Raw genomic sequence first — 26,809 nt, 5'->3', positions numbered from 1 at the left:
AATTTTTTTCCGACCGTGACACCAGCTGCGGTTTCTGAAGCCTAATGCATCACTTTCTTTTTCTGGCCATCTAGCAGAAGGTCAAACACAAGTTTTTCTGTCCGCTGGTGAATGAATAACCTCCCATCCCTCAATAAGGGTCTCTAGTACTCCATCTACACAAAATGGGCTTTGATGAGTATGCAAATGATGGAATAACCCAGAAAACTCACCTGTCGGACTCTTTTCTTGGAGCTGCCAACTCTAAAGATCCCCACCGTCTGCAAACCTGTGGAGAGAAAGGGGGAAAATCTGTCTCTGGCAGCTGTCATTGTAGTAACAGATGACGGCCAAAGGGCTGGATGCACATATGTATGAAGGCTCTGGAAGTAAAGTCGCTGCTCACCATATTTCTCGATGTGCTGACAGCAGCTGTCAACCACCCGGGGCACCTGGCGGTAGATGGGATTAAGGCTCAGCCTCTTGTCCCGGTGCTTCTCCTTCTTGCTCTGCGTTTCCGCTGGCAGAGAGAGCTGCAATGCTTCGAGCAGGCGCGACTGGTTGTCGTCCAGGTCGGTGATGGAGTCCACTGACATGCCTCCCTGGGAAGACAATGTGCGCATTTGACTGAATGAAACACAAACAACCCGGGTCTTTGCCGTTTCAGTTCAACTTTATTATCCTTATCTCACCCTCCTGCGTGCTCGTGGTGCAACTTCGGGGGTGTTGGGCGACGTCGACTCATTGGCCGTCTCTGATGTAGAGCTCAGTGAGGAGTTGCTGCTTGATAACTCCCTAGTGGACGGGCGCTTGGTGGCAAACTGCAGGACACATGATCCAAGAGGTCATATTTGGCTCTTTGTGATAACTTCCCTTATTCTATAATGATATTTGTCCCTAAATCATGGAGACAAGCACATCGATGAAATAACAGATGAATCTAAAGACCTGTAAAATGGATGAGACAAGGTCGGAGGAGTCCTTGTGCTCCTCACGCTGCGGAGGGTCCTGGCGATAACCATCCTGACGCTGCCGGTGTGTCCTGTCATTGGCGATGACCTGCGAGAGCGGTATGCTGAAGGCCTGGGGTATGCATTCTGTAAAACAACCGAAGAGAGTGAAATGAAGGAGGCAGGAAAAGAGGGGACGAGAAAGTCAAATAAAATCTTTTTTTTTACGTGAAAACTAACCAACAAAAGCACAGATGTAGCTGTGAGAAGAGGAGATCTAAAAGAAAATGAAAGCTCTATAAGAAGCATCCAAAAATAACGACGTGACCTTGAAACAACAACATCAAACATATCTCGAGTTGGACCCTTTATTACTTCTGTTTGAGCTGCATTTTACATGCGATTAAAGCGTCACAACACATGTTTACTGCGTCACTTTGAAACTCTTTTAGCGCTACTACAGTGCCACAGCTGTTTTCCAAAATAAGACCACAGAGAGATGGAAGGAAAATAAATCTGGCTTCGACAAAACCACTAATTCTAGTGCCTTTGACCGAAATAACCCAACTTTGATGAGTCTTACCAGCAAGCAAAGTCATGTTCTCCGCATAGGTTGTTTTTAGAAACACACATGCTAATAACAGACAGTTTATGTAACAACGAAGTGAAGCAAAAACTCGGGACTTGTTCCTGATGCAAATTTGATGCTGGGGAGAAATTGTGTCATACTGGGTCATCACTGGCTATATGTTCATTGTGTGTGTGTGTGTGTGTGTGTGTGTGTGTGTGTGTGTGTGTGTGTGTGTGTGTGTGTGTGTGTGTGTGTGTGTGTGTGTGTGTGTGTGTGTGTGTGTGTGTGTGTGTGTGTGTGTGTGTAGGCAACTTGCAACACATGCAGAGAGAGCAAGCAAACTGCATTCCACAACCACAAGTGGATGGCTGTGGTTCATGAGCAACACGACCACTAACACTGTGACACAACAAATTTGCTCTGCAGCCTCACAGCATTCACAAGGCTGATGCAACCTGCACACACACACACACACACGTGCACACACACACACACACGTGCGCACATACACAATCTGGATCGCATAATGTAGAGGGCCTACAACGTCATGCACCGCACATCTGCGCGTCCGCAGCCAGACCACATTTGTCGACCCATGTCAGATTGTCATAAATCATAAATTTTCTCTGCATCTTTAGAACAATCTAGCGCTCTTCTTTTTTCTTCTCTCACTTTTTATATGCATGTCTTTGGGATGTGTTTATATGAGCTGGATGTGTTCTCAGTGTGAGTATCTCAGAGCCTCGGGACAGTTTAGAAATAAAATGTGCACAGATGGGTGCGGTTTACCTCACGAGACAGAGCAGCCAAAATGCCAACAAGAGCAATTAGCAAACCGTTGCTTTGACTGACAGCTTGATCGATAGTATCTGAGGCACCGTCAGCCGCCGGCGCTCCCAGATGACGACACATGCAGCTCACGTTACTACATCAATGAAGGCAGCGTTTCCCCTTCTCCCTCCGTTTGTCTCATGCGGAGAAAGGGCTTAGCCTGCCTCAGAGAGAAAAGGCAGCGCTGGTATTCAGGGAGAAAATTAGACTCAGAATCCATTTTGGCAGTTTAGACCACATGGTGCGTCTGAGCCATCTGGGCTGTGGAGGGGTAGAGCCAGGTATGTGGTGGAGGGGAAAACCCACCTACACTCACTTTATATTCACCCTGACATTTTACATAACTTTTACATAGTACATGCTCTCAAATGTACTTTTTTCCATCAATATATTGAGCGTAGCCAGCTGTCACTAGCAATAAGTGGTTTTAAGTGGCCTAAGCAGGCTCATTACTTTCCGACCACACAGCTGTGTCATAGCATCTTATTTTGATAGAAAACTCCACAGATGTTTCTCCCACTTGTTAAAGCAGTGAATTAAATAAGGCCTCTGACATTATATCCCATTAAATTATATATAAATACAAATTATATAGGCCTAATTAAAAATTCATGTCTTATAAGATAGGTTATTTTACTTGCTTACTGGGCACCGATAGTTTCAGACAGTATGGATTGTCTTACTGGACGCAGTGGGATCTTTATTACGACCACAAATTTTATATCGATTTATCTATTTTCTCAATACTACGAGTTTGACCACTGATTCAGTTTGCCATTTCCATGAAGTTGGGAAACTCCAGTGAGGCAGATCGCGAAAAAGAAAAGTCAGATATCCTGAATTTATGACTCGTGACAAACCCTGGCTTCTACATTTCCCATGGTGCACTCTTCTCTCAAGGGTGCAGCCGGTGTACGTAGACCTTCTACACCGTGGCAGCAGATGGCTACATACTGTACGTGCAATAAAAATAATAATAATCCTAATTAAGCATAAGCTATTGTATTTCAATGGGATGGCAATGGAGGATACCAGCTATGCACAAATCTGCACTATTTTTAGCATGGCAGGCTATCAAAAACGAGTGTGTGTGTTTTTTGTAAACACAACCTGGGATCTGCACCAACACTCTCACAAATCTGACAAGAGAGGCTCATTTTATTTTATCTCCTGCCCCTCTTTCCATCTGGGCTCCTCTGACTAAGATCCTTTTTCGCTTTGTGCCAAATATGCTTCCCTCAGTGCAGCGAAGCGGCTGCTTCTCGGAGCCCAGTCCCCTTACAAGGAGTCCATCCACTTAAGCTAAATATAAACTGTCAAGGCCCAGTAAACAAAAACTGTGTTTTTATAACCTCGATGTCCACCTGCCTGTGGGGCAGAGACCACGGCCCGCCCTGGGGCTTGCTGGCAGGACGGCAAAATATTCACAACAAAGAGGAGAGACGCATAGGGACAGAGAAATCCCTGTGAGGCAGCAACATGTCAGCGTGCAAGCTCCAAGAACTTACTGTACCTTTGTCTTTACTCTTCTCTTTCGCTAGCGAGTCCAACTTCCTCCTCAGAGACTTTTTCCTCTTCTGTCCATCTGTGGCCGGAAAAAAAACAAGAAAGTAAATCATCTGAAACAAATGCTCTCTGTGACCGCTTTATCTTATCTGGCTAATATCGCCCGCTCGTAATAAGCTTATATCAGGAATGCAGACATGAATTCATCACAGGAGGAGGAAGCTGTCCATGAGCGAAAATCCATTTAACTTCAATGTCAGACAGGGTCACCTCCGGTATATTATTTAGCAAAAAAACATGTGAAATCACTCGTATACTTTGAAATACGATACATGGATATGCATAGAGTTTCTTGGTGAGGTTTACACAAAGTACATCTCAGTTTCACCCTGATTAAATGAAGAAAAAATGTAAACATTTAGCAGCTTGTTTAAATTCCCTCGCAATATACAGAGTTTATAGTGCAATGCTGTGATACTGATCTTGGTTTGGAGGGTTATTACAGTCGTGTACTTTTCATATTACAAATGCACTTATCTGATGGGCTACAATTGCCAGAAACAGGCATTGCACACAATAATATCAGTTCTATACATCCAGGGTCTGGACTGGGGCTTTCTGAAAGGAGGAAAGGAGGAAAAGCTACGTTGTCAGGTGTCAACATGATGAATGAGCCCTGAACGCGCTGATTAATGATCAGGAAACTCTGGAATCTGTGGCACACGCAACTTTAAAGCCTTGGAATCCTCTTACTGGGGCCAGGATGTCAGTACGTGGCGACCTCAGCAACTTTTAATGCTAGGTCCCTCTGCCGTCTGCCTTCTGGCGTCCACTGCGTTCTGGAGTCTTTGTCTTGACCTGCTGCTTTCAGCAACCTCAGTTTGAACCCCAGATGTTCCCTGTATCAAATGAACGACTTGTGGGCTCAGGAAATTTTATCCAACTCCCACATTGCGCTTGATGGTGGCGTTAGCCTCTGACGTGCTGGAGCCGGTTCAGTTACCACATGTGTCAGAGCATCGCCGACAAATCTGAACAAGTTGTTCTTTGACGATCAATTTATTGCCACTGCGGTGATACATGAGAAACTTGTCCTCTTTAGCCTGTGAGCTGCAGAAAAAGAAATCTTCAGTGTAAAGTGAAATGGACACGAAGTTAAATGTTAGGGTGTACGAGAGGGGAAAAAATAGGAGGGAAATCTGTGAGGAGAGGGTGTGAGGTAGAAGGAGAGAGAAAGCAGATGTTGTGATGGAGAGCAAGAGCGGTGAGAGAGAGAGAGAGAGAGAGAGAGAGAGAGATAGGAAATGGTTTGGATTTTTGACAGATGGCTCCCAAAGCCATACGGAAATCCCCCAAACCTCCCCAGTTCAACTTCCAACCATTTTATAAAACCGCCTGATGAACCTTTTCTCTGCTTTTCAGTCCCATCATAGCCTCGTCCCGTCCCTCTGTCCTTCTCCCTGTTGTATCCGTCTTTAATCTGATTTTCGGTCTCGGGTAAATTGGATAAACACTGTGGCTGAAAAAAGACGCATGCGCGTTTACAATCTTACACACAAGTTGAAAAATATCCCTCGTTAGCGCACGGCGGCCGTCAGGGGCTCTGGAATTCATAAGCAACACGGACAAGTACATATTAAATCATGGCGGGGAGAGGTTTAACCTTCAGCTGGAATGCAAGGCCCTGGATAATCCACTGGCTGCACTATACTGCTGCTATGGCAGCCACTCCACTTCTATACAGTGCACTGAGAAAATACTGCACTCACTCTGCATAATGTGCATCTGTGCGAGCACCGGTCCAAAAACAAGACAATCTTCTGAGCTCTAACCACACGGTGTTGTTTCAGAGTTCATCTTCTAATCGCGATGATCAACACAGCAACAGCTCTGTAACAAAGTCTGTTCAGACAAGCTGACAGGCTGTAAACAAGCCGTTTAGCCACATTATCTAAACATGTGGCTCCCAGCCTGCAGGGCGAGAGGAGTAACATCTGAGGGCTCCTAAAACAATTAACCAGACAGGAGAGCAGAAAGCAATTCAAAGATTCTTATATGTTACTTCAAATGTTTACTTTTCTAATCAGAGTCACTGGATAGTTTTTATGTATTATACCTTATCTGGCCTCTGGAAATTATTCAAATAACCACATCTGAGTGGGATATGTACAGTGGGAAATAAACCACCTTCTCTAGCCCTTGCAGTACTTGGTTTGTCAGCAGGATTAGGCAAAAACTACAGAACAGATTTCCACAAAACATGGTGGAAAGATGGGATATGCACGAATAAAGCATCATTATATAATGCACGGATGTTAATGATAAAAGAATTTGGCACATTTAGGGGAGTGATATCTACGAGAGTGTTCAGTTTGGTCTTAGTGGTGGTATGCGCTCTACTGAATGGTATTCTAGTTTGTCTAGTTTTGTAATTTCCGAACTCTTAAGTCACTTTTGCGTCTGGTTTATAAGATATTAAAAAAACAGTTCTTTAGCCTTAAGATAAGACCACAAGGACCAAGCAGCCTGCTTTTGCAACATTAAGGGCTTTTTAAAAGTGTGAGTGACTGCACTCAGCCTCAACTGCAGCGGAAAGGGAGTCGCATGTTGTTATGATCAAACAGGAAGCGCCCGATCTCAATGTGACGTATTGTTTACATATAAAGTCGTGTTCTCAAAACTTCCCCAAACATAGACCATACATGAGCCTCCTCAAATGACAGGAGGAGGTTGTCAGAGGCTTGAGCATTGGCCTCACTTGATGGGACCCTTGAAAGTATCTGCACAATCTTACACAGCAAACCTGGGTTGAGAGGGAGGAGTGTTTGCGACACAGAACAGTTCCGGAGTCAGTAACAGATGCATTTTGTCACAGTTAACAGTCACATAAATGTCAGGGTCTTAACTACCTGATGCTATCTGAGCCGTGTCGAAGCAGTAAATTCCATCTGGAACTCACAACCAACAATTGTGTAACACTGTTAAACAGCAATATGCGTAAAAAAACACAAAACACACACACCTTTTGGCATGGTGATCTGACATCCCAGGTCATATTCCTGGTGTAAACGGGTGTACGCCACTTCCTGCAGCCTTGTCCTCTCCAGCTCCGACAAGCTCTGGATGGAAACCGGCATCAAGCGCACGCTCCGCCCCGACAGGCTGCTCCAGGTGAAATCACCCTGTCGTAGACAAGAGAGAACACAAAGAGAAGAAGAAGAACATCAGACCAACAGTTTGGTATAGTTTGTTTCTGTGTCAGGTGCTAGGCCTTCCACTGCTGCTTTTCACTTTGGGAATTATTGTTAATGGACAATTTGAACTACAACATTCACATATCTTTATAGTTACTTATTTCCAAGTTTATTATTTCCCCTTTTTAGATGCAAACAGTTACCAGTTACTATAAACACATGCTGCATATATTTAGATCTTTGCTTAGTCACTGTCACAAAACGGTCTAAAACTTGAGCCTCACTTCCTCATTGAAATAATGTCAAACCTCCAAGTAAATGAAATTGTCCTACAAGGTCCCATTGAATTAATGCCAAAGCTACAATCTTTACATTGAAAAAAATATAGATAAATTGCAGTGCAACCAATGATTCTATTTATTTTCACAAAAATGTAAAATATGGAAAGTGTAGAATAAAAAATGAACTGAAAGATAAACAAAGTATGTAGGAAAAAAGTCCCGACTGCTTCTGAGGAGCAACTGAGGACAACTTCCAGCACTGAGGCCGTCCACTGATGGATTTGCAATCTGCTCTCTGCTCACATAAACTGTAATAAAGAATGCATAGCATATGTGGAGGAGGAGATGTGCTTCAGTCCAGAGCCAGGGCATATAGAAAACAGTCATCACGCCCCATTATTCTGCAGCAGAAAGGTTTTTCTCCTCAGCTTTGACTTAATGTGCGAATGAACCGAAGTGAATGGCGGTGAATTTGCTGGAAGCCCGGCGAGCGCTTTTGGCTTTGATGAACGTTTTTTGAGTCATCTGAATCTCTGGTCATGCATTCCACCGTGTCTACTCAGAGGAGAGGTCAGGAAGAGGTAGAGGTTAGGAAAGACGGAGGGAAAAAAGAAGGAGAGGAGACGCAGCTCTAATTTATCTAATGCTTTATCCAGACGGAGGGCTTACGAGCGGACTCTAACGTGTGCCCCTTCAGAGATGTTTACGTCTCAAATCCTCTAGAAAAACTGTTTTCTCAGACTCTGCTTTTCATAATTAGACCTGCATTAACCATATTCTGAGGTCATCCCCCCCCCCCTTGTTATTTGAACCCACTCAGTGCACTGAAGCTACAGAGTCATCATTCAGCCATGGGAGCAAAACCAGGTGGACACTGGCAGCCTGGAGAGCCACCTGAGTGTGTGTGCACGTGTGTATGAATGAGCCTCTCACGGAACGCGGCGAAAAAAACAAGTTGCATGTTGCGCCCTTTCATAGAGCACTTTATTCAGGACAGCTGTGTGTGTGTGTACGTGTGTGTGTGTGCACATGCATGCGTGTGCCATTCCTTATCGCTGGTGGAGGAAACCCTTTTACCCCCTGCTTGACCTCACACACAGCTTGAGGGGCGCACACGCTTGCACATGCCTGCGCACACACTCACACGGCAAAAGAAAAGACAAACAGTTGGAAAAGTTAAATAAGAGGCCTCTCCTCGGTCGAGCTGGTTCTGCCCAGCAGGATTCCTGAAGGGGATGGGTGAGCTTCAGTTCTTAAGTGTCAACCTATGAAACCGGTGGAATGCTGACAGAAGAGTGAAGGGGGCAGACTAAATCCTGGTATCACTGCTGGACTCCGGGACCTGCAAGGGCGCCCATTCAGATCTACCAACCCGAGACGTTCTATTGAATTCACGATCTTTGGTTATTCACTTTATTTGTCTTCATTACAGATAGAATCCTTCAACTGTCTAATTCAAAACGATGTAATTTGTCATATTTGGACTAGTAGTTCTCCAGATTCTGCCTCGCCTCTCTGGGTAATAACTCTGGGCACTGTGGATAAAGGGAAGATTCAAACCTTATGCAGAGTTTGTGGAAAGTTAAGCCTCTTTCCCACATTAGCACTCAACTTAGTGTCACAAAAACACAGATTTATGATTCCTTCTGGCCTTCAAGAGTCATCAGCCACAGCCTGGCCTCAGCAGCAGACACAAACACTGATCTCTATGAAGGGAGGAGTTCATGGTTCAACTTTAAACCCGGCCTCCACATCTAGAAACCAGCTCACACTCTATAAGACCCCATTCAGACTTGGTATTAAAATGTATCCTGTGTGTGAATGCACCCAAAACCCACCACATTCGGAGGTGGTGTGGGACGCACGTGGCCACATTCTTTTAGCTGTTGTAAACGCAAAAAGCATCCTGGACCCTCTGCTCCGCTGACGTCCTGTGACCCCACTACAGAAAATGTGTTTACTCTCCTCAGTGGTCAGACTTTGATTCACGTGATGCAACTGCCACGATCCACCACACAGTGCTTTTTCTTTCTCTCTCTTTCTCCCTCGATGTATCGCTCATGATGACAATCAACACACACATCTGTAAACTCAAACTGGGTAAAAACCAATCGATGCACATGTGTATTTGCATATAGAGCAGGGGAGTGAGATGTTTCAGGATGCATTTTAATTCTGGGTGGGAACTGACGTATTCAGAGCCGTCCACAAATCTCCCTGGGGACAGATGTTAAAAGCCGGGACTAACACTCATCACATCAGCAGCTAATTGTCTCACTCCTGAGATAATGTGTGTCACCAACTATTAGGCGCCTGTGTAAATGTTAATCGGTGGAGGTAGATGATATGATCATAACCAGCCTACTCTAAAAACCACAGGGTTAACGGGAGGCTAGAACACTCATCCCACAAATGTCAAGCTACAGTGCATCTCAGTCCTCAGCGTGACGTGAGCGCTCAGTGAGCTGTAACGCTGTTTGAATAGCCGGTATGGAGACAAATCTACCGTGCAGCTACTGTCTAAATCCTTTAACTCCTCATGTTTTGTCTCCACAATGCGGTTGGTTGCTGAGCCTTTTATATAACCGCCGTCGTCCGTTTTTTCCTCCTGTATTTATCATTTCACACACATGATGATGTTTGCTGGAATGGCTGCACAGATCTTATCAGGTCAAATTTAACAAAGCGAGAAATCTGTGTAATTCACATGTATGCTTTGCAAGAAAGGCGGAATAAAATGCATGAAGGTCATTTAAGTAAGTGAGACATTGTTGTTAAATAAAATGTATGTAAATCCTCTTCTAATCAGCCTGGGTTTCAGTTCTTGTTGTGTTGCTGCTTTGTGTTCCCGTTGAACAGATGTTACCCTGGAAAGATTAATGGCCCTGCTGACTGGACTGGCACCATGCAGTTAGATGACTAATGCCATTTGAGCTTACGGGGCACTGCAGCATGTGGTTGCCGTGCTATTTCAGACAAAAGCGACAAATGGCACGAAAGCTATGGGCAGCAGAAGATGCCAGTTTCCGTGGCAACACATACACAGAAAAGGGGGGAAAAAAAGGTACAGGAAGTGAGAGAAATATTACTATGGTAACGCACCTGACAGACGCACACACACACACACACAAAGGCAGTGGGACACTTGTTGGTGTGATGCACTGTGTAAATCAATCGAGCTGAACACCACTCGAGTTTTACGTCGGGCACAGCACAGCCACCACTCGATACTGCATATGAGACAACAGTGTGATCATTCCTGGCCCCTGAGCGCCGTGGCAACGCGCATCCACAAAAAACCTTTTCGGTCCCCATCAGGCCGTTCGCATGTGGCCGCGCATACTGTGTGTGTGTATGAATATATCCGATGCGGAACGCGAGAGCAGGAGAAAGAAGAAAATACATGCATGCACACGTTGCCTTCAAGTGCCGTTGGGAAATATCCTTAGCACAACCATAAATGGAGACAGTGAGGCAAATCCTCTTTTCAGGAAAAGAAAAAAATCCGTTAGAAAGCCTTTAATCCACTGGTTTGAGCAATGAACTGGGTGAAAATCTTGCAGGACTCAAATGAGTGTTGACCTAAAAGAAAGCACATACGACAGAGGCCAAGGCTGAGGGCAGCGAATTGAGCTTTTTTTTTTTTTTTTAATGTGTTTAAAATCGTTAAATCGTCCAATATTTCCAATTTATAACCCCTTTTTATGTATGTTTTATTTCCTTAATAAGATGTGTGCTTCACCACAATCAATCCAGCATGTAACGTCTATTAATTTCCAGTATGACCGCATCAATACAGGAATGAGAGGTTATGTAATCACAATTACAGATCTGCCAATGGGGGGAAAACATGCAGCCACTCAATGGAATCAATGCTCACACACATCTACACACACACACACACATCTGGTAATGACAAAACCAGGCTGCTCGGCTTTGTGTCGGTGATTTTCCAGGAAGAGATCACTTATGGCGAACACAGACACTGAAGGACCAGTTCAAAATTCTTCACATCAATCCCGTGTGATGCATCTGGCTTTGAACGACCCTTAAGCCGAGTTTCTGTGCCACCACACTACACCGCAGGAATGCACACACGTATTTTTCAACACTTTTGCAGATTGCCGTCACGCATGCATGTAATAGATTGCTTGAGCTGACCTGGAACCTCCTCATGGTTCACATCTGCTTGTAATTACTGACCCCCGCCCCTTCGCTCGTCGGTGATGCGTGCATGTGGGTGTGTGCTTGTTCCTACATGTACCTGTCACACAATAACGGTTTTGACAGGCGGGCTCCTCTACCTGTTTTTTGGGTTGTCCCGGATGCTGCCTGAGGAAACGCAAACCGCCAAGTTATGGCTCCTTATTATTCACGCACAGTTTACATAACCAACTGTGAAAGTTGCTTATCTTTGGTTGGGAGATGGGAGGTAATGGTGGATGGCTGGCTGTCACACATGGTGCATTATGGGAAGAAAACAACCTATTGTGGCTGTAAATGCCATTTTCATACCATCCATTCCAATGCAAAGGGCAGCTGCTAACGATTTGGACAGAACTGGCTGTGTTTAAAAGCCGCTACAACATAAATCATTTACAGTACATTAATCAGTGCTGAAGTGGTTAGTGTAGTCAATCAATAGAAGATTAATCAATGTTTGAATTGCAGTTTTATTAATCTATGAAGTCGAATTGCTGCCTCCGGCTTCTCCAGTGTGAAGTTATGTGATCTACAGGGACGAGTTTGATTCATGGGAAAATTTGTACAATAAGCATTTTATCCTGCTATACAGTTAATGAGTCATGGAACATATTCCTTTTAAATTAAATGTACATTACGGTTACATAAGCCAAGAGTAGGAGTGAGTATGTCATCAAATACACATTCATAAAAGCAGGAGAGAAATTTGTTTTCACTTTCAGCCAGTTTTGTCCTTTCCAGCAGGATTTGCTCCAATTTATTCTCTGTTATATTGTAGTTAGGGTTTATTGTAAAGGGAACTAAAATGCAAAACTTCCAACAGTCATCACATTTCTATGATTAGAACTTCCGCCTTGTGCTCGTCCGCCCCTGCCATCCAGTCAAGCCATAGGAAATATGGTCACATGCTCCCATTGTCTTCCTGAGTCATGGGTTAGGGTTAGGGTGTTTTTGCAGAATAGTATGATGTCAGAAGTTGACCTTTGACCTTTTGGGCTGTTGATCCTATTGCATCAAATTGTGTCAGAATTACCTCATCAATTCTTGTGTTTTGAAAGGTTGCAGTGACCCTAATACTTTTTAAAATATTTCAAATTTGGAAGATTTCCTGGGGAAAAGGCGGAAAATGTGTCCTGTGAGGTCACAGTGACCTTTCACAACCAACATCTGATCAGTTCACCCTTGAGTCCAAGTGAGCATTTGTGCCAAAAAATGTAGAAATTGCACAATCAACACATTCTTGAGATATCGTGTTCATGACAATGGTACAGAGGCTGTCACTCAAAATGTCACTTGGGTTCAGTGTAGTTGCGGCTCCTTTCCAGAATTGCATAATTCACTTTATTTGTGCTGTTGTGATACAGTTAAATCTGCAGTTGCATTTTCAATAAATGATTCATTTTAATTACATCTTCCCTGCTGCATATTATTGCTTTTAGTCCGCCTTTGCATTTAATGAGAACTCCCTGGCTCGGCCGCTAAGAGTGAGCAACTCGGAGTGTGCGCTCCAAATATTCCCCCAAATCATTGGCAGGCACATCTAAAGAGTCGGGCGAACTTCAAACATTTTAAAGACAGATTAATATGAAGGGCCTGCAGCAATAATGAGGCCCGACCTTGTGAAACTTGCATAATGGTTGCGTAAGCTGCGGAAAGCAAAGAAAATCAGGTATTGTATCAACACGGTTGATAGTAGAAGTTGTGTGTGTGTGTGTGTGTGTGTGTGGTGCTGGTTCAAAGCTTCGTGGATGGCAGGGCGACTACAGATTACATCTAAAAATCTGTCAGGGTGCTCCTCCGCCAGCTTTGAAGATTGGATTCATGACATCATACTCCTGCTGCAACACTTTGTGCATAACATTACATTTAAACTGTGCGTGTATTTATGCTGGAAAAGAAACTTGAGACATTTGATGCCTGTACACAATCTCCCAACCTTTCACCCATTATCTTGCCACTATTTTTGTCTCTTAGAGGTCGTCACAACTTTGCAACCGTATCCGTAACATTTAATTTCAACCTCTGTGGCCTTTTCTTGGATCTTTTCCTTCAAGCCAGACAAGAAAATTTTGAATTTCCTTTTAATAATTAGGCTCCTGCTTCATTTAACGACTCATACCTCTGCGAGGAGTGTCTTAAATCACACTGTTCATGAGAGTGCACTGTAGACAGGGAGTGACGCGTTACTATTCAGCGATAGTGATATGCACACTTTGGTGTTTACGGCGCGGCCGTGTATCGAGGGATATCAGGGCGAGGTGGAGTGCAGCTGTGTGTAGCATGCTAGGAATTGGTCCTCACCCCTACTTTGCTTTGCAAATGTGGTTGAGTGGAGCCAGGAGCAAGGCTGTAAACACGGGTTTTATTCCTCCCTGCATCCTGCTTCATCGCCTTCATGCACAAGATGGGGATTTTCTAAATCTCTCGTCTTTAAATCGCTAATATCTCTGCGTTACAATGCCATACTATTAACGAGAGTGTTTTTCACTCTAGAAGATTGTTTTTCGTGAATGCACTTTGTCATGCAAATACCTGCTGCATCCTCTGAAAGACACTTCACGTCTCTAGCCTGACAGAAAGCCCTGCAGACGCTATTCAGCCCTGACGAAGCAGAGCCTTATCTGCATGTTTTTCAGGAATGATGTAAATATCTGTTGATAATCCATCCTTCCATCCATTATCTATGCCGCTTATCCTTTGAGGGGCACAAGGGGAGCTGGAGCCGGTGTTACATATGATCATATAATGTTAATAACAGTTATTGTTAATATTGATAATGTTTTTCTTATCTAGAAAGAGCTGATATTGTGAGTCAAATATTCACATTGTTAGAGTTTATGGTTTTTCTCTCCCTTTACGCACATTAAATCAATAGCACTAGCGATTTTTTTGGGGCATAATTGAGAAAGTTGTCCTGATTTGTTTTCCTGTTATCATGCAAAACTTCAAACTTCGCAGGAAAACAGCTTTTTAATTTCTTCTGCTAATTTAGTGACAATGTCTAATCAAATGACAAAATGTAGATACATGAAGGGAAGAGCATGCACTTAATTTCAATATTGCTTTCTCTCCTACAACCTTGTCCATATCTGTTCATATCAGCCTGTTCTCCTCTGCTAATCTCTAATATTCCACACACACGCACACACACACACACACACAAACCGAGCCCTATCCAAGGAATGTGTGTAATCTCAATGTGTGTAACCTCGACTGTATACAAGACAGTAAATTCTCCTCCTTTCTCTCTCAGACAGGACCGAGCTAATGAAGCTGGTTAATCATTGCTTATCCTACACAGAGAGTAGAGCGCGTTTAGTGTGTGTGTTAATGTTGGTTTAAGGTTAAATAAATGGAGGAAATGTGTTGCTTGCTTCACTTGAACTGAGACAAAGTGAGACTGTGGTCTCCAGGTGACGGTGAGGACTGAGATGGTTTGAGCAATCATCATCCTGCATGCATGCATTGATTGATTGGCCAGCATAATAATCAGATTCATTGTTTTTGCTGTACTTTGTTATTTAACTGATGGGAGCAGGATTTCCATCTCATGCCCATGTGTCTATATTTAGTGAATGACTGTGTCCATTTTCTTTTTTGGGCCAAAACGTTCAATTCCAACTTCCTCATTCTCCGCTTACTCCTGATCAGTGCATCGTTTTCCCTGCATATTTATGATTTTTTGCTTAAATGCATTATCTATAATGCATTTTCTCTTTACCCATATTACCAATGTGCTCACAGAGGATCAACAACAATGCATCTGAGTCAAAGACCCAACGGGGTATTAGCAAGCATGCAGTTACGGAATATACAATGGAATTGTGTCACTCCATTAGCTTATATTGAAGTTCAATACATAGAATGAACAGTATAAAGTGTGTCTGTTTGGGTGTGCGCGCAATTTATCTGTCGATCACTCCAAATGGTTGTGTAAGTAAGTAGCCCCATGAGAATTACATTCCCATCGAACCCTTTGCGGCCTGAGCGCTCCACGATGTCAGCACCGTGAGAACGGGATCACACACACACACACACACACAGTAACCACTCCCAGAGAAATAATGTGCCACTCCATCAATCCTGGAATGTTCTCAAAGAAAAGATAGATTCAGAGATTAAAACGAGCATCTGTGCCAAAAAGCCGTGACGCGTCGGGACTAAGATGTAAAGCTGGAATTTGACTCTTGCTCTTTCTCCTCCTCTTGTTCGCCACAACTGTGAAGAGCAGAATTTCTGCTTCCTTTAACGCACACACACAATTAGAATTCAAAACGCTTGTAGACAATGAATTGTTCAAATATTCCAAAGGAAAAATGGAAATACACTGAACTGGGACATAACAGCGATACCAGACAACTGTCACATTATTTCCTGATGCCCAGACAGACACATGATGGCGATAACGCTGGGAAAAAAAAGAGGGGAAGCCTGCTTTTTATTTTCAAGTCAAGACATGTCTCGTCAACAAATACAAGAATTCCTCACATTTAATTCGTAATTCCAAGAAACTAGTGTCATTTTTTTGTAACAGCTGTCACACTTTTTTTTCTCTCCTCCCTCGTCAAGAGTCATTTTTCTCTGCTTGCTGAATTTCACGACAAACCTGATTTCACACAGTCTGGACGTAGACGGGTGGTGAGACTGTGTAAGTAGAATTCCCCCCGCTTAGAGGGTCCATGCAAATAGACTTTACATGGAGGATGTGTTGGTATGTTTCGAGGAAGTGTGGTGGCGAGTGGGGTTTGAGATAAGTCTGACATCCGAGTGAAGCATTTCAGACGAACGCTCTTGTCCAACATTTCGCTTACGTCTCCAAACCCCTTCCACTAAAACATATCGGCATGTGAGTCCATTGACCTAACACCTCACTCTTTATTTCTCATGCCAAGCGTGCGCAAGATTATATGTTGATCCTATTAGGGAGTTGTTAGTTTATTTTCACACCAGTGGCAAGAACATGAGCTGAACATCAACAAAAGTACAGCACAATTCCCTGGGTTCTCCATTTCTGTGCTTCCTCCACCGCACCCATTCAAAACAGCGGGATCAGAGCAAAGTCTCCTTAAGATGCTTTATTTTCCACATGGGTGCCAATCCCTCCCCCCCCCCAGTTAATCCTGTGAGGTAGTTAAAGAGCAGGGATTATGACATGCTGGTCTCCTCCTCACAATCTGGATGATGTTGATGATGAAGATGACAGAGCCGTGGTCCCTTTGTGAGACACATGGCAGCAGGTTTTACAAATGGCTTACAGGCGTCGTGTGCCCACATGTCACACATATGTTCGGAGGATTGCACGAGCATGCTCCACGTGGGAAGAAGGGGAAAAACATGAATGTGCAGGGGAAGTTGTTGCAGCTGCTTGGAAATTGTGCAAAAATACTATGTTTGATGGGGGTTTCAGACTGTAGAAGCCGTGGAAAATGAAAGCGTGAAAATAGTTCTCTCTCTCTCTTTTGAGTTTGACGACATGAACGCTCCACCGTGTCGGCCCTTTGGAAACGCTGTCTCCTCGTTGTTTTTCAGTCGGTGTTTCCGACCACACCTCCGATGGTGGAGCCATCCATGACTGGACTGGAATGTATGACCGGGGCTGAGACAGGGCCGATTTTTGGGCCCCCGGGGGCGACTGGGGGTTGAAACAGTGGCGAGCATTTCCCTCTGCGCTTGACTTTTACCACCGGGTCATCTCTTTGTCTGTTGTGTCCATGTGTCCATGCACTCACTTGAAACTTCACATTAAAATAAGAAAAGAATTGGGAATTTGGCAAAAGTATTTATAATGCTAATAAGGAAGGAATAATGTGCCACTACACCACCATTAATGTTTCCATGATTAATACAGGAGTTCTAAGTGGAGTGTGGATACCTGAGCCAAGCCAAGGGTCAGACAAAAGTTTTGAAATGATAGTCAGAGTCGGGTCGGGTTCGGTCACGTTGGCTGGGCTATCTACTTCATTTTTCTACTCTGCATGTGCCTCTAATTGTGGAAAACATCTGGTTCAGGTTGAGTTCGGACTCAAAAAACAGAAAGCCTGTCAGGTTCGGGTCGTTCTCAGCTAAATTTTCTCTCAAGCTCCGTCGGATTCAGACAGAAAACTGCGGTTCTCAGTCTGTAGAAATGTTCACACAATTTAAAAAAACCCTGTTTCTTCTGTTGAATTAAATTTGACTTAAATATGAAACGCAAGTCCTCAAATGAAATGTAAAAAAGGAGTGTTGTATTTAATTAAAATAAAAACAAATCTCACTATAAATGGATGAATCAAAAGTTCACCGATAAGAATGTGATTGAGAAACAATGAACCGCAGCATTTAACAGAAAACACTTCAAAAGCAATTAAATCAACGTTTAAAACCATCGGCCTTGTTTCAGTCCAGGAAGCTTTAGCCAAGTGTAACTTCCTGGAGACCGACGACACACCCGCCACTGCCCAGCGGTGCTTTGTTCTCTCCGGACAGTGGATGTGACAGTGCGTTTGTGTATGTGCACGCTTTGTGCACGTGTAACACAGGTCACAGCTGGGTCAGCTGGTCTATTATTGATTTCCCAGCGGAAAGGGAACGAGCACAACGCTCCGGTGGCTCTGCCCTGCCCGAGTGACCAACCAGCTGACCGAAACGTGTGTGCATGTGAACGTGTGCCAGTAAAGAGCGCTTGCAAAGTGTGAACAATAATGACGAGGTGTAGAAGTCTTTAAACAGATGCTGATACGTGCTAATGGGCTGTTTAATGAGCACGATAAACGACTTATCACCTCCCCACCGGTGCTGCTCCCTGTGAGTCATCAAAACTCAACCGGAGTCTGTGTCCAACTGGATCTGTTCAGTGTAGCACTGATTGGTGCCGAGCGTCGGGGGGGAACTAGATCAACAAAGTGTGTACCACAATGTTGAAACGAGTCCCAGTGCTGAAACACGATGACAACAAAAGCATCCAAATCTACTGCACAGTGTCTCGCTGAAACCCACTGAGGGGAAGGGGCTGCTGGGAAATCATTTAATAGGTGGGAAGATTTTATATATTACTTTTTAAGCAAACCTCTCGTGTAAATGATGTGCTTTGAACACTACCTACTTAGATAAAAATCAAAACACAACTCAAGTGTCAGTAGAACAATAATTTTGACATGGCCCATATTGTACATGGGACGTTAATCAGCAGTTGTACAATTTAGGGGCAGTAAAAAGTAAAACACTATAATATAATATAATCATCTACTATTTGTGCAAATATAAAAGCATTATTGTCATCCTCTGCACCCCCAAAACGTCAGACTTCCCTTTAGTGGAATGAGATATGACATTAACCCTCCCTCCATTTCTGTCCTGCAGCAATCATTCCAACTCTTCCTCGTTGAAGTGGATATAAATGTGCGAGTTATTACCTCTGTCACTGACGCGACACGTTTCCTCCTCTGTCGCCTGTTTTTTAATCAGAACCACAATGAAGGATTTCAGAGAAATTGAGTGAAGATCAGGTGCAGATGCAGGAATAATCACTTAACTTGGCATGGTTTTGTTTTTTTTTACGTTTTTTATCCCATAACTCCGCAGCACAAACTTTAATAAAAGACGAGCTCCACTGATTTAATGAAGGAAACTTCTGATGTGCTGGGTTTATGAAAATAGATTTGTCAACAGTGAAACTAAAAAGTGTGACTTTGGACACTGCCAGTTGCAGATGCCAACTCTCAGTCGACACAGTGTTTGCTTTAACACAGAAAACTGAACTACACTGTTTACAATGGATGCAGATGGTTTTGTTGAGCTGTTCTCTCTTCCACCTGTTTTTGGAAACAAATAGTGCCTAAAACAATCGCTGCAGCAACTTAAATCAAACTAAAAACACACTTCATTCCAAATCAGAATAACCCTTCTTCTCACACGAGACGTGGCTCGGATAAAAGGAGATGCAAACTTTTGCCAGTGCTGTCTTTTGTTTCCTCGTGCCGCCTAACTGTGACCTTCCAACTGACGTCTGGAAGATTGAGAGGAGATTACGGTGAAACCGAAAACCTTTCGCTACCTTTAAGAGCTCTGTCTGTTCTTTTCTTTTCCTCCTTCAGGAAGAGACACAATGGCTGTTTTCACCCACATTTCATAGTACGCGAGTATTTTCAGGAAGAATTCATGAAAACCTCTGCCATCACTATTCCAATAGATGTTAAGAGTGAGTGATGCAGATTTACCAAATGATAATTCACTGATCGCAGCGGTGCAGAAGTGAGTCACTGCAAACAACCCTGGTTGATGGATGGAGTTATTCATCCACTCATCCATCACTCAGTCATCCATGGTCCCTGTACACACAATAACACACACAGGGACCTGTTTATGTGCTCTCATCATCTTACTTTAAACAAGTGTCCACTGAGGTGATAACGCACCGTGAGGATTACCCAGCGCCATTCTTCATTTGTTGTTTTAGTGTATTTCAAAATGAAGGTCAACTTGTGGGTTTTCTTCAATGGATACTCGTCTTAAATATACCTGATTGGTGCAATTTGAAAAAATCTTGCAATGTTAAAGAAAGTGAAAATCTTGCTTTGCCCGAATTTGCACTAAACTTATATGGGTCCTTTCTGAGCCTGTGTCCCGTGGTTATACCAAGTTTTGTAGAATTCCATTCAGTAGTTTTTTTTTGCGTAGTCCTGATCACAAACAAACAAACGGACAGGAGCGAAAACGGGACCTCCTTGGCGGAGATGGTGAACTCTTGTAATTGGTTATTGAAAGAATAACAAACAGCAAAGAACCTGCATTAAATCCACATAAAGCTATACATTGATGTAACGTGTTTCCTCTTGCCATTCGTGCTGGTTTCATTAAATCCAAATTACTAAAGTCCCCATGAGAAAAGAGAGACAACGAAGGGAGAGGGGGAGTGGAGGAATATTAATAGCCTGTAATAGACTGGGAGGTAAATAGAGTGTGTACCACGATGGAATGGGCGCACGTGTGTGCGTGTGTGTTTCCCCGCACAGACGCATTCCAGTGAGAGCAGCTAATCCACTTTTAGTCGAAAGGTCCCCCGAACTTCAGGGCCACACTTCTTACCAGTCGACACATACACACGAGGGGTGAGTTAAATGCATTGGGCTCGCACATTACATCAGCTGCAAGCCCAAACAGAGCATGGTATCTCCGACGTGCTATTCATGTAACCTAAATCTGTTATTCCTGGCATCGCCTGTGTTGTTCCTCGTCTGACTGGGAATATTCCCTTCGTCAAGGTTCTGTCACCCGACTGGAAATTGAACTTCCGCCTTCTTGCCCGTCTCTATCTGTCTGGCCTTGATTCTATTGGTTCATCTGTTTCTATCTGTCTGTCTGCGTGAGTTGCTTATGCTACATTTCCTAAACATTATATGAAACTGCAAAACTACAACAGTGGTGCACATTGTGAACGCAGCATTGATGTCGTACAGGTTCACTGGGAAAAGGTTTGTTTACCCTTCTGAGATTTTCTTACTGAAGGATTCGATTATTGTGTATGTATTATGCATAGAGCACAGTGAGATAAATGCAGGTCCCTGTAACAGTAAGCATTGGGAAACATTATCTGTAATAATGAATAAGCTTGCTCCGTGCTTGTCTATATTTTAACCTTCACCAGCTTGACACAGATCTCTAGTGAACTATTTTTCCGTCTCTTGGATTTTCCTGTTATTCGATACCTTGCCATCCACTGTGAGGTCATACAGTATGTGGCATGGGATGGTGCATGAGCATTCCCTCCAAATAAAACAAAACAACACATGCACCTTGTTAGAGAAAAGCAGTCGCAGGCACACTTTGCTGCATGACCTCTGACCTATGGAGACACGCTGAAGAAGTAAAACAGATGACTCAATGCCTGATGCCACTGACACCTCCGACCTCTCGACCTTCTTTGTAAAACTTTCTCGGGCGTCTCTAACCACCGAGTATGTGGGTATAATTATTTTGTTGTGGACAGCTTTACTGCAGCCACAAGTCTACATTACTGATCTTCTTAGGAATGTTATGAGATGCAAATACACTGTTCTTTATTTAAAAACTAAGGCGTGCAAACTTTGTCTGGTTGAGAGAGCAACAGCTGTGTGAGAGGCGTTGAAAATGTAAGCAGGGGTTTCTCCACCGCTCTGTTCTATTAGTCTAGCATCTAATTCTGCTTTGTGTGGCGTGGCTCAGTTCACCAATGTGTGCTTCTTTGATCGCTCCTGTCTTGATGCCAATTCATTAGCCAGTTTTGGCTATGGTTCTTTAAAATTGCCAGAACCTGATGTAATAACACTCCTGCACTTCGCACAGCAACATGGTGATCGGCATCGCGCCCTCGTGGCTGCTACACAAACAGCCAGGAAGCACGTCTAACCTTTTGTTGAACCAACGAACCCACGATGCAAGAAACTCCTCTTGATGAAGTCATGAGGAAAACAGGGCAGGAGCTTCAGCTGTAAATCAAAACTCCGCAAAACATCTAGAGCACATATTTTCACTTAGGCCCAGAAAAGACTCTGTGCCTCTGGAAGCACATCTCCCATGGCAAAGTAGCGGAGAACTTCTTGCCAGAACTTTCTCCTCTGTGTTTCCTCTGCTTTGTTCCCCCCCCCCCCTCAGCCTCCGTCCGTCTCCATAAAAAGACAAGTCTTGAGGAGGGCGGGCTTTCTCTTCTCACTGTTGATAGTAAAAGTGCCTCTGCCTGACAGGGTAGAGGAAGAGAAACGAGGGACCGGCGGCGTTGTCATGGTGAGCCAGAGGTGACGGCTGTGGACGGCGAAGAGGCAGTTTTTCAACAGTGCGGTTTCCTTTTTCCTGCCGTGCTAGACGGCTGCTACCCATGCAACACCACAGCGAGAGACGTTTAAAGTGCCATGTAAATGAATGAGCAGGAGCATGTCGAGTGTGGCAACACGTGACCTACATTGTAAAAGGTCAACAAGCAGCATTTCTCTCAAAAAACATTGAACCTTTCCCCCTAAAACTGGACTGACAGGCGTTTTGTCGTGAAACCAAAGAAGAAATGTTGGAATTCATTCAGTATCTGTGAGCATTCCCAGCAACAGCACTCCCGCGAACAAAATGTCCACTCCTGCGAAGTTCTCCCTCTGCTTAGGAAAACTTGTGATCTGTGTAAATAGACTTGCTGTGCTGATGACTCAGGAGTCGTATGGATGGTTGACGCCATCCGCCCCCACACACACACACAGTCAGATATGCATGAGCAGCGAGGATGGGCACAGAGGACACAAACACGTCTAATGATTTAAGTTTCATTCCGTAAAAACCTCCTTTCAATTTGCCAGAAGACTGAAGGCTCTGTGGCTCGCTACAAGCTGTTTGTACTGGGAGTGGCAGGGGAGTAAAACAAACACACCTACTGCAACAGAACAAGGTCACACATCAGCAGCGTAGGAGAGGACAGTGTGTTATAAAAATGCTTGCTGTCAGAGTTATGCAGGTAGAGGAGGGAGAGCAGGAGGAGGAACAAGGAGACGTTGAACGTTTCTGAAAATAATTGACCACGGCGAAGTCAAATGTCAAGAGAGGCAGCGTAGACGGAGACAAAAGCGGGGGGGAATTCGGTGCTTGTCTAAACAGGTTGCTGCTCTCAGGATTACACGGGTCCCTGCGTGGCCATTGGAAGGCAGAGCATTTTCTGTTTGGTCAGTGATGAGAGACGAGACTCGCCCAGACAAAGGGAGACAGAGTGGAAGATGAAACAATCCACAGTGGAGGAGGGTAATCAATCTTTTCATCAATGCTCTCTTTGTGTCGCTCTTCGCCTGCCACTTCCCTCCTCAGTGGCAAGGCACCTCTTTAGATCCAGCGCAGTCTGAGGTGATTAAAAAAATCAATTCCACACTTCGAGAGACCCTTGAGCTCCTTGCACGTTCCGCAGCGTTGACTCATCAAGTAAAGCTTTCATTTGATTGGCAGCCTGCTAAGAGTTGAAGCCGCTGTCCAAATCGAGTAAACACAACACAGGGCTTCAGGACAAAGGCGATCTTTATTTGTCAATCGGCGAAGAGCCTCATCGCCGTCTGGCTCCTCTCTGCGATTAGCTCACTCACATCAAATTCTACAACTTCCTTGTTCCTTCACTTCTCTGTTGTCATTATGTGACATCCAGGCAGCGTATACTCAGCAGTGCACATGACTTATGACCCGACTTCTGTATTCAGAGAGTGAAAGCCATTGTTGTTCTCACTGGTGCAGGTCACGTTGTATGTACCCAACACTCGGAGAAGGCCATGAGATACAGAATATTCAGAGAGCGAATAACAGGTTAAACAAACCACCTTGTTCAAAGAATAATATGTTTTTAGTGCGTGTTCGGATCCCCTGACAATCTCCTGAATTACATGTGCAGCCTCATCTAATGCGATGATTCATAAGTTGTTAAATTAATTAGTTAGAGGCTCATCTGCTGGAGCTGAATTTAATGAACACACAGTTTAGGTGCACAGTTGATACAGAAAAGATTTAGTCATTACTTTGGTTGGCCTGATTGCTCTGTTAGTGTGTGAGTCAGTCACCACAAGACTATTCTGTGAAGTACTGAAACGGAGATACTATGGCGTAGATAATTGATTTTGTTGGTAATAAAGGACATTGTAGATATATGCATATATTCACAAAACTCTATCAATACAGTTTTACAACATCTTCTCTGAAGCAACAAATTCAGCTCAAACACTTCTGTGTCTCAAGATGCTTCATGGGCAGGATATCAAGTTGGCAGTGGTGTTTTTGTGGACATGTTTTAAACAAGTCTCTCACCGACTTCAAACATGGATTTGAAGCCAACTCAGCCTGGTTTTACTGCTGCTGATAAACCATTAGGAATGATTTGTTCCTCTTGGCATTTTTACCGCACTCCCAGGTGGTGAATCTTCCTTCTATTGACAAAAGGGTTGCCCGTGTATTATTCGTGTAATCCTTGTAATACCATGTAAACCTGTAATCTGGCAAACACTGCAAAAACAAACTCCTTCCAAGACCAGAGCTGAGGGATCAATCCAAACTGTTACATGGTATCACCGGTGGTATTCATGAGCACAATTCCCTGACGCCACAACCAGAACACACCACACGTCACTTCGAGTGGAACAAATGTGCGCTGGCCTCGCAGCCATGAAGTGCTGTTACACGTCTCTCCCACTTCATTCCTGTCTCTCTCGGTCTTCTCCAACCCTCCAGTCTGGTAACCTAGAATCTGAAATATTTATCTGCCCTGGCAGGAATGATGACAGCGTGCGTTTGTTTATCATCGGCAGCCGAAGGGCCGCTCGAAGGGGCATAATCCTCCATTAACATGCATGCAATTTTATTTGGAGCAGCTTCTTTGTCATATTTTAACTGCATTCTTGTACCAAGCCCAACGGAGCGCTGGGGGATTTATGAGATGGCAATGAGCAGCCTGGCTGACCGTGCACGAGTATTTAAGTGTGACATGGTGTAAGGATATAAATTGTATTCCTCTACCTGCTGCTTTTTGTAATAAAGTGCTGGTTTCAGGTTTCCTGGGTAAAGATTGAACATGTTTACAATCAATAGATGCTGTCTGAATGAATTTCTTACCTTATAAAGCAAAGTTGGCCCGCCGTCTGTTCAGACACTTTTTTCCAATGCAAACTTTATTCACTTTAACAGCTTGGCAAAGTCGTAGCGCCGCGCTGCAGACTTACTTTGCTCGATTACTTTCCTAGTTTTTTACTGCTCGCTCACCAAATGTTGAGCATCAACAAACTATGCGGGATGTGTCCGTAAGCCTTTATTACACCTACATAATCACAGTGTGTCCTTGTGCACGGGCTGAGGAAGCACTGTCTCGTGGTGACCGAGTAGTTCAGATTCAGGCAACTTGCCAAAATAGATGCAAACTCTCCTTGCGACTACAAATGTGGCTTCCTGATTGAAAGCTTTACTGCACTGCCATAAACAGCTGATTAACCATTAAACTGACTGACAGATCGATGAAATGTTGTGTTAGTCTATCAGTTAGTTCAGTAACAAAAAATTGATTGGCAATTATTTGGATATTTTGTATCTATTTTTTATGCACAAACATCATCAGTTTCAGCCCAGATCCGCGATGGTGAGGTCCCACCGACATACACAAGAAGTGAGTCAGTCTCATCTGTTAATTATGATGTCTCACCATGTTTTTACGTCATCAAATAACTAACTAAGACTAGGAACTACCTTTTTAATTTGCCCCATACCCTATCCAATAACATGGAGGATGTGGGTTTCATAACCTACACTGCAGCCAGCCACTAGGAGGCGATCCACATGTTTTGGCTTCACTTTTGGGGAGCTTTCATGTTTTCCATCTTCAATGGAATAACCATTGGTTGCAGCTCTTAACCGAGGCATTTTCCAACCGATATTTATCTGTCCCTGTCACAGAAGACTTAGAAATGCATAATTTCACTCAAAACTGTCATCTATCTGCTGCTGAGCTGCCCAGCCCAGATGCCGTTTTCTATAATTCATCCTGCAGGGCCCTGAGCTATTCCTAAACCAAGTAGGATATATAATCCCTCTAGTGTACTCTAGGTTTACCCTGGGGCCTTCTCCCAAGTGGACATAACTGGAATACCTCCACAGGGTGGCATCCAGCAGGAACCACAACCAATTAGATAACATTACCTCAGCTGGCTCTACTCTGTCTGTATGTCTGAGCTCTTTACCCTGACCCCAAGGCTGAGCCATCCAGAGAGGGAAACTCATTTTGGATGCTCGCATCCGTGAGCATTGGAAAAACTGGTAAATCTAAAAGGTATTTTCATTGGTATTTTCTCATTTTTAAACAAACTAAAAGCCATTTTGAAATGTGCTATAATAATATCAGATTTCTCCATATTTTGGCTCTGATGTATTTGAACGCTACAAGTTTCACTCTTAGGTCGAGTTAGACAAACCACTCTGAAGGTTACAAGTATGAGTTTCTACCATGTACTGACTCACAAAAGGGGCCAGAATTGGAATAACCACACACATAAGTAAGAGTCTCTATACATCAAGTTTAATTTCTGTAGAAGGATGACATGCATGGTAGTGGAGAAGTACGTCAAGTACAATTTCAGTGCATTGAAGCCTCATCACTATGCACTGGGTGATTTTAGACTCACTTCTGTGGCCCATGTGGCATAAGGCTTTCACATCGCATAGCACCGCTAAAGCAGAAATCCAGACCACAGCGTGCTGCCAGCCGAGCCAAAGAAAATTGTATTGTTTTCCAATCAATGCTTGTAGGTTTATGAGTGCTACCAGCCACAGAGACATTGCTCATAAAGA

The 26,809-nt window shown here is 43.8% G+C and overlaps 1 protein-coding gene across 4 annotated transcripts in view; it reads right to left on the bottom strand.

The window, feature by feature from the left end:
- LOC118103515 (rho GTPase-activating protein 6) overlaps positions 1-26,809 on the bottom strand; it is a 64,244-nt gene that overhangs the window by 7,820 nt on the left and 29,615 nt on the right. For 3 of the 4 annotated variants that reach the window (XM_035150548.2, XM_035150547.2, XM_035150549.2), the window contains exons 2-7: positions 6,860-7,019; positions 3,845-3,916; positions 928-1,076; positions 672-800; positions 386-581; positions 213-268 (exon numbers count right to left, since the gene is read on the bottom strand). In XM_035150548.2, the coding sequence (XP_035006439.1) occupies positions 213-268; positions 386-581; positions 672-800; positions 928-1,076; positions 3,845-3,916; positions 6,860-7,019 (762 nt within the window). Of the gene's footprint in view, positions 1-212; positions 582-671; positions 801-927; positions 1,077-3,844; positions 3,917-6,859; positions 7,020-26,809 lie in introns of all 4 variants that reach the window. The other variant, XM_047339171.1, reaches the window with a different exon arrangement.

The sequence above is a fragment of the Hippoglossus stenolepis genome, chromosome 24, assembly GCF_022539355.2.
Source record: "Hippoglossus stenolepis isolate QCI-W04-F060 chromosome 24, HSTE1.2, whole genome shotgun sequence".
Classification (NCBI taxonomy): Eukaryota; Metazoa; Chordata; class Actinopteri; order Pleuronectiformes; family Pleuronectidae; genus Hippoglossus; species Hippoglossus stenolepis.
The sequence above is the reverse complement of the archived record's forward strand: the minus strand, read 5'-3'. Positions and strand labels throughout refer to the sequence as shown.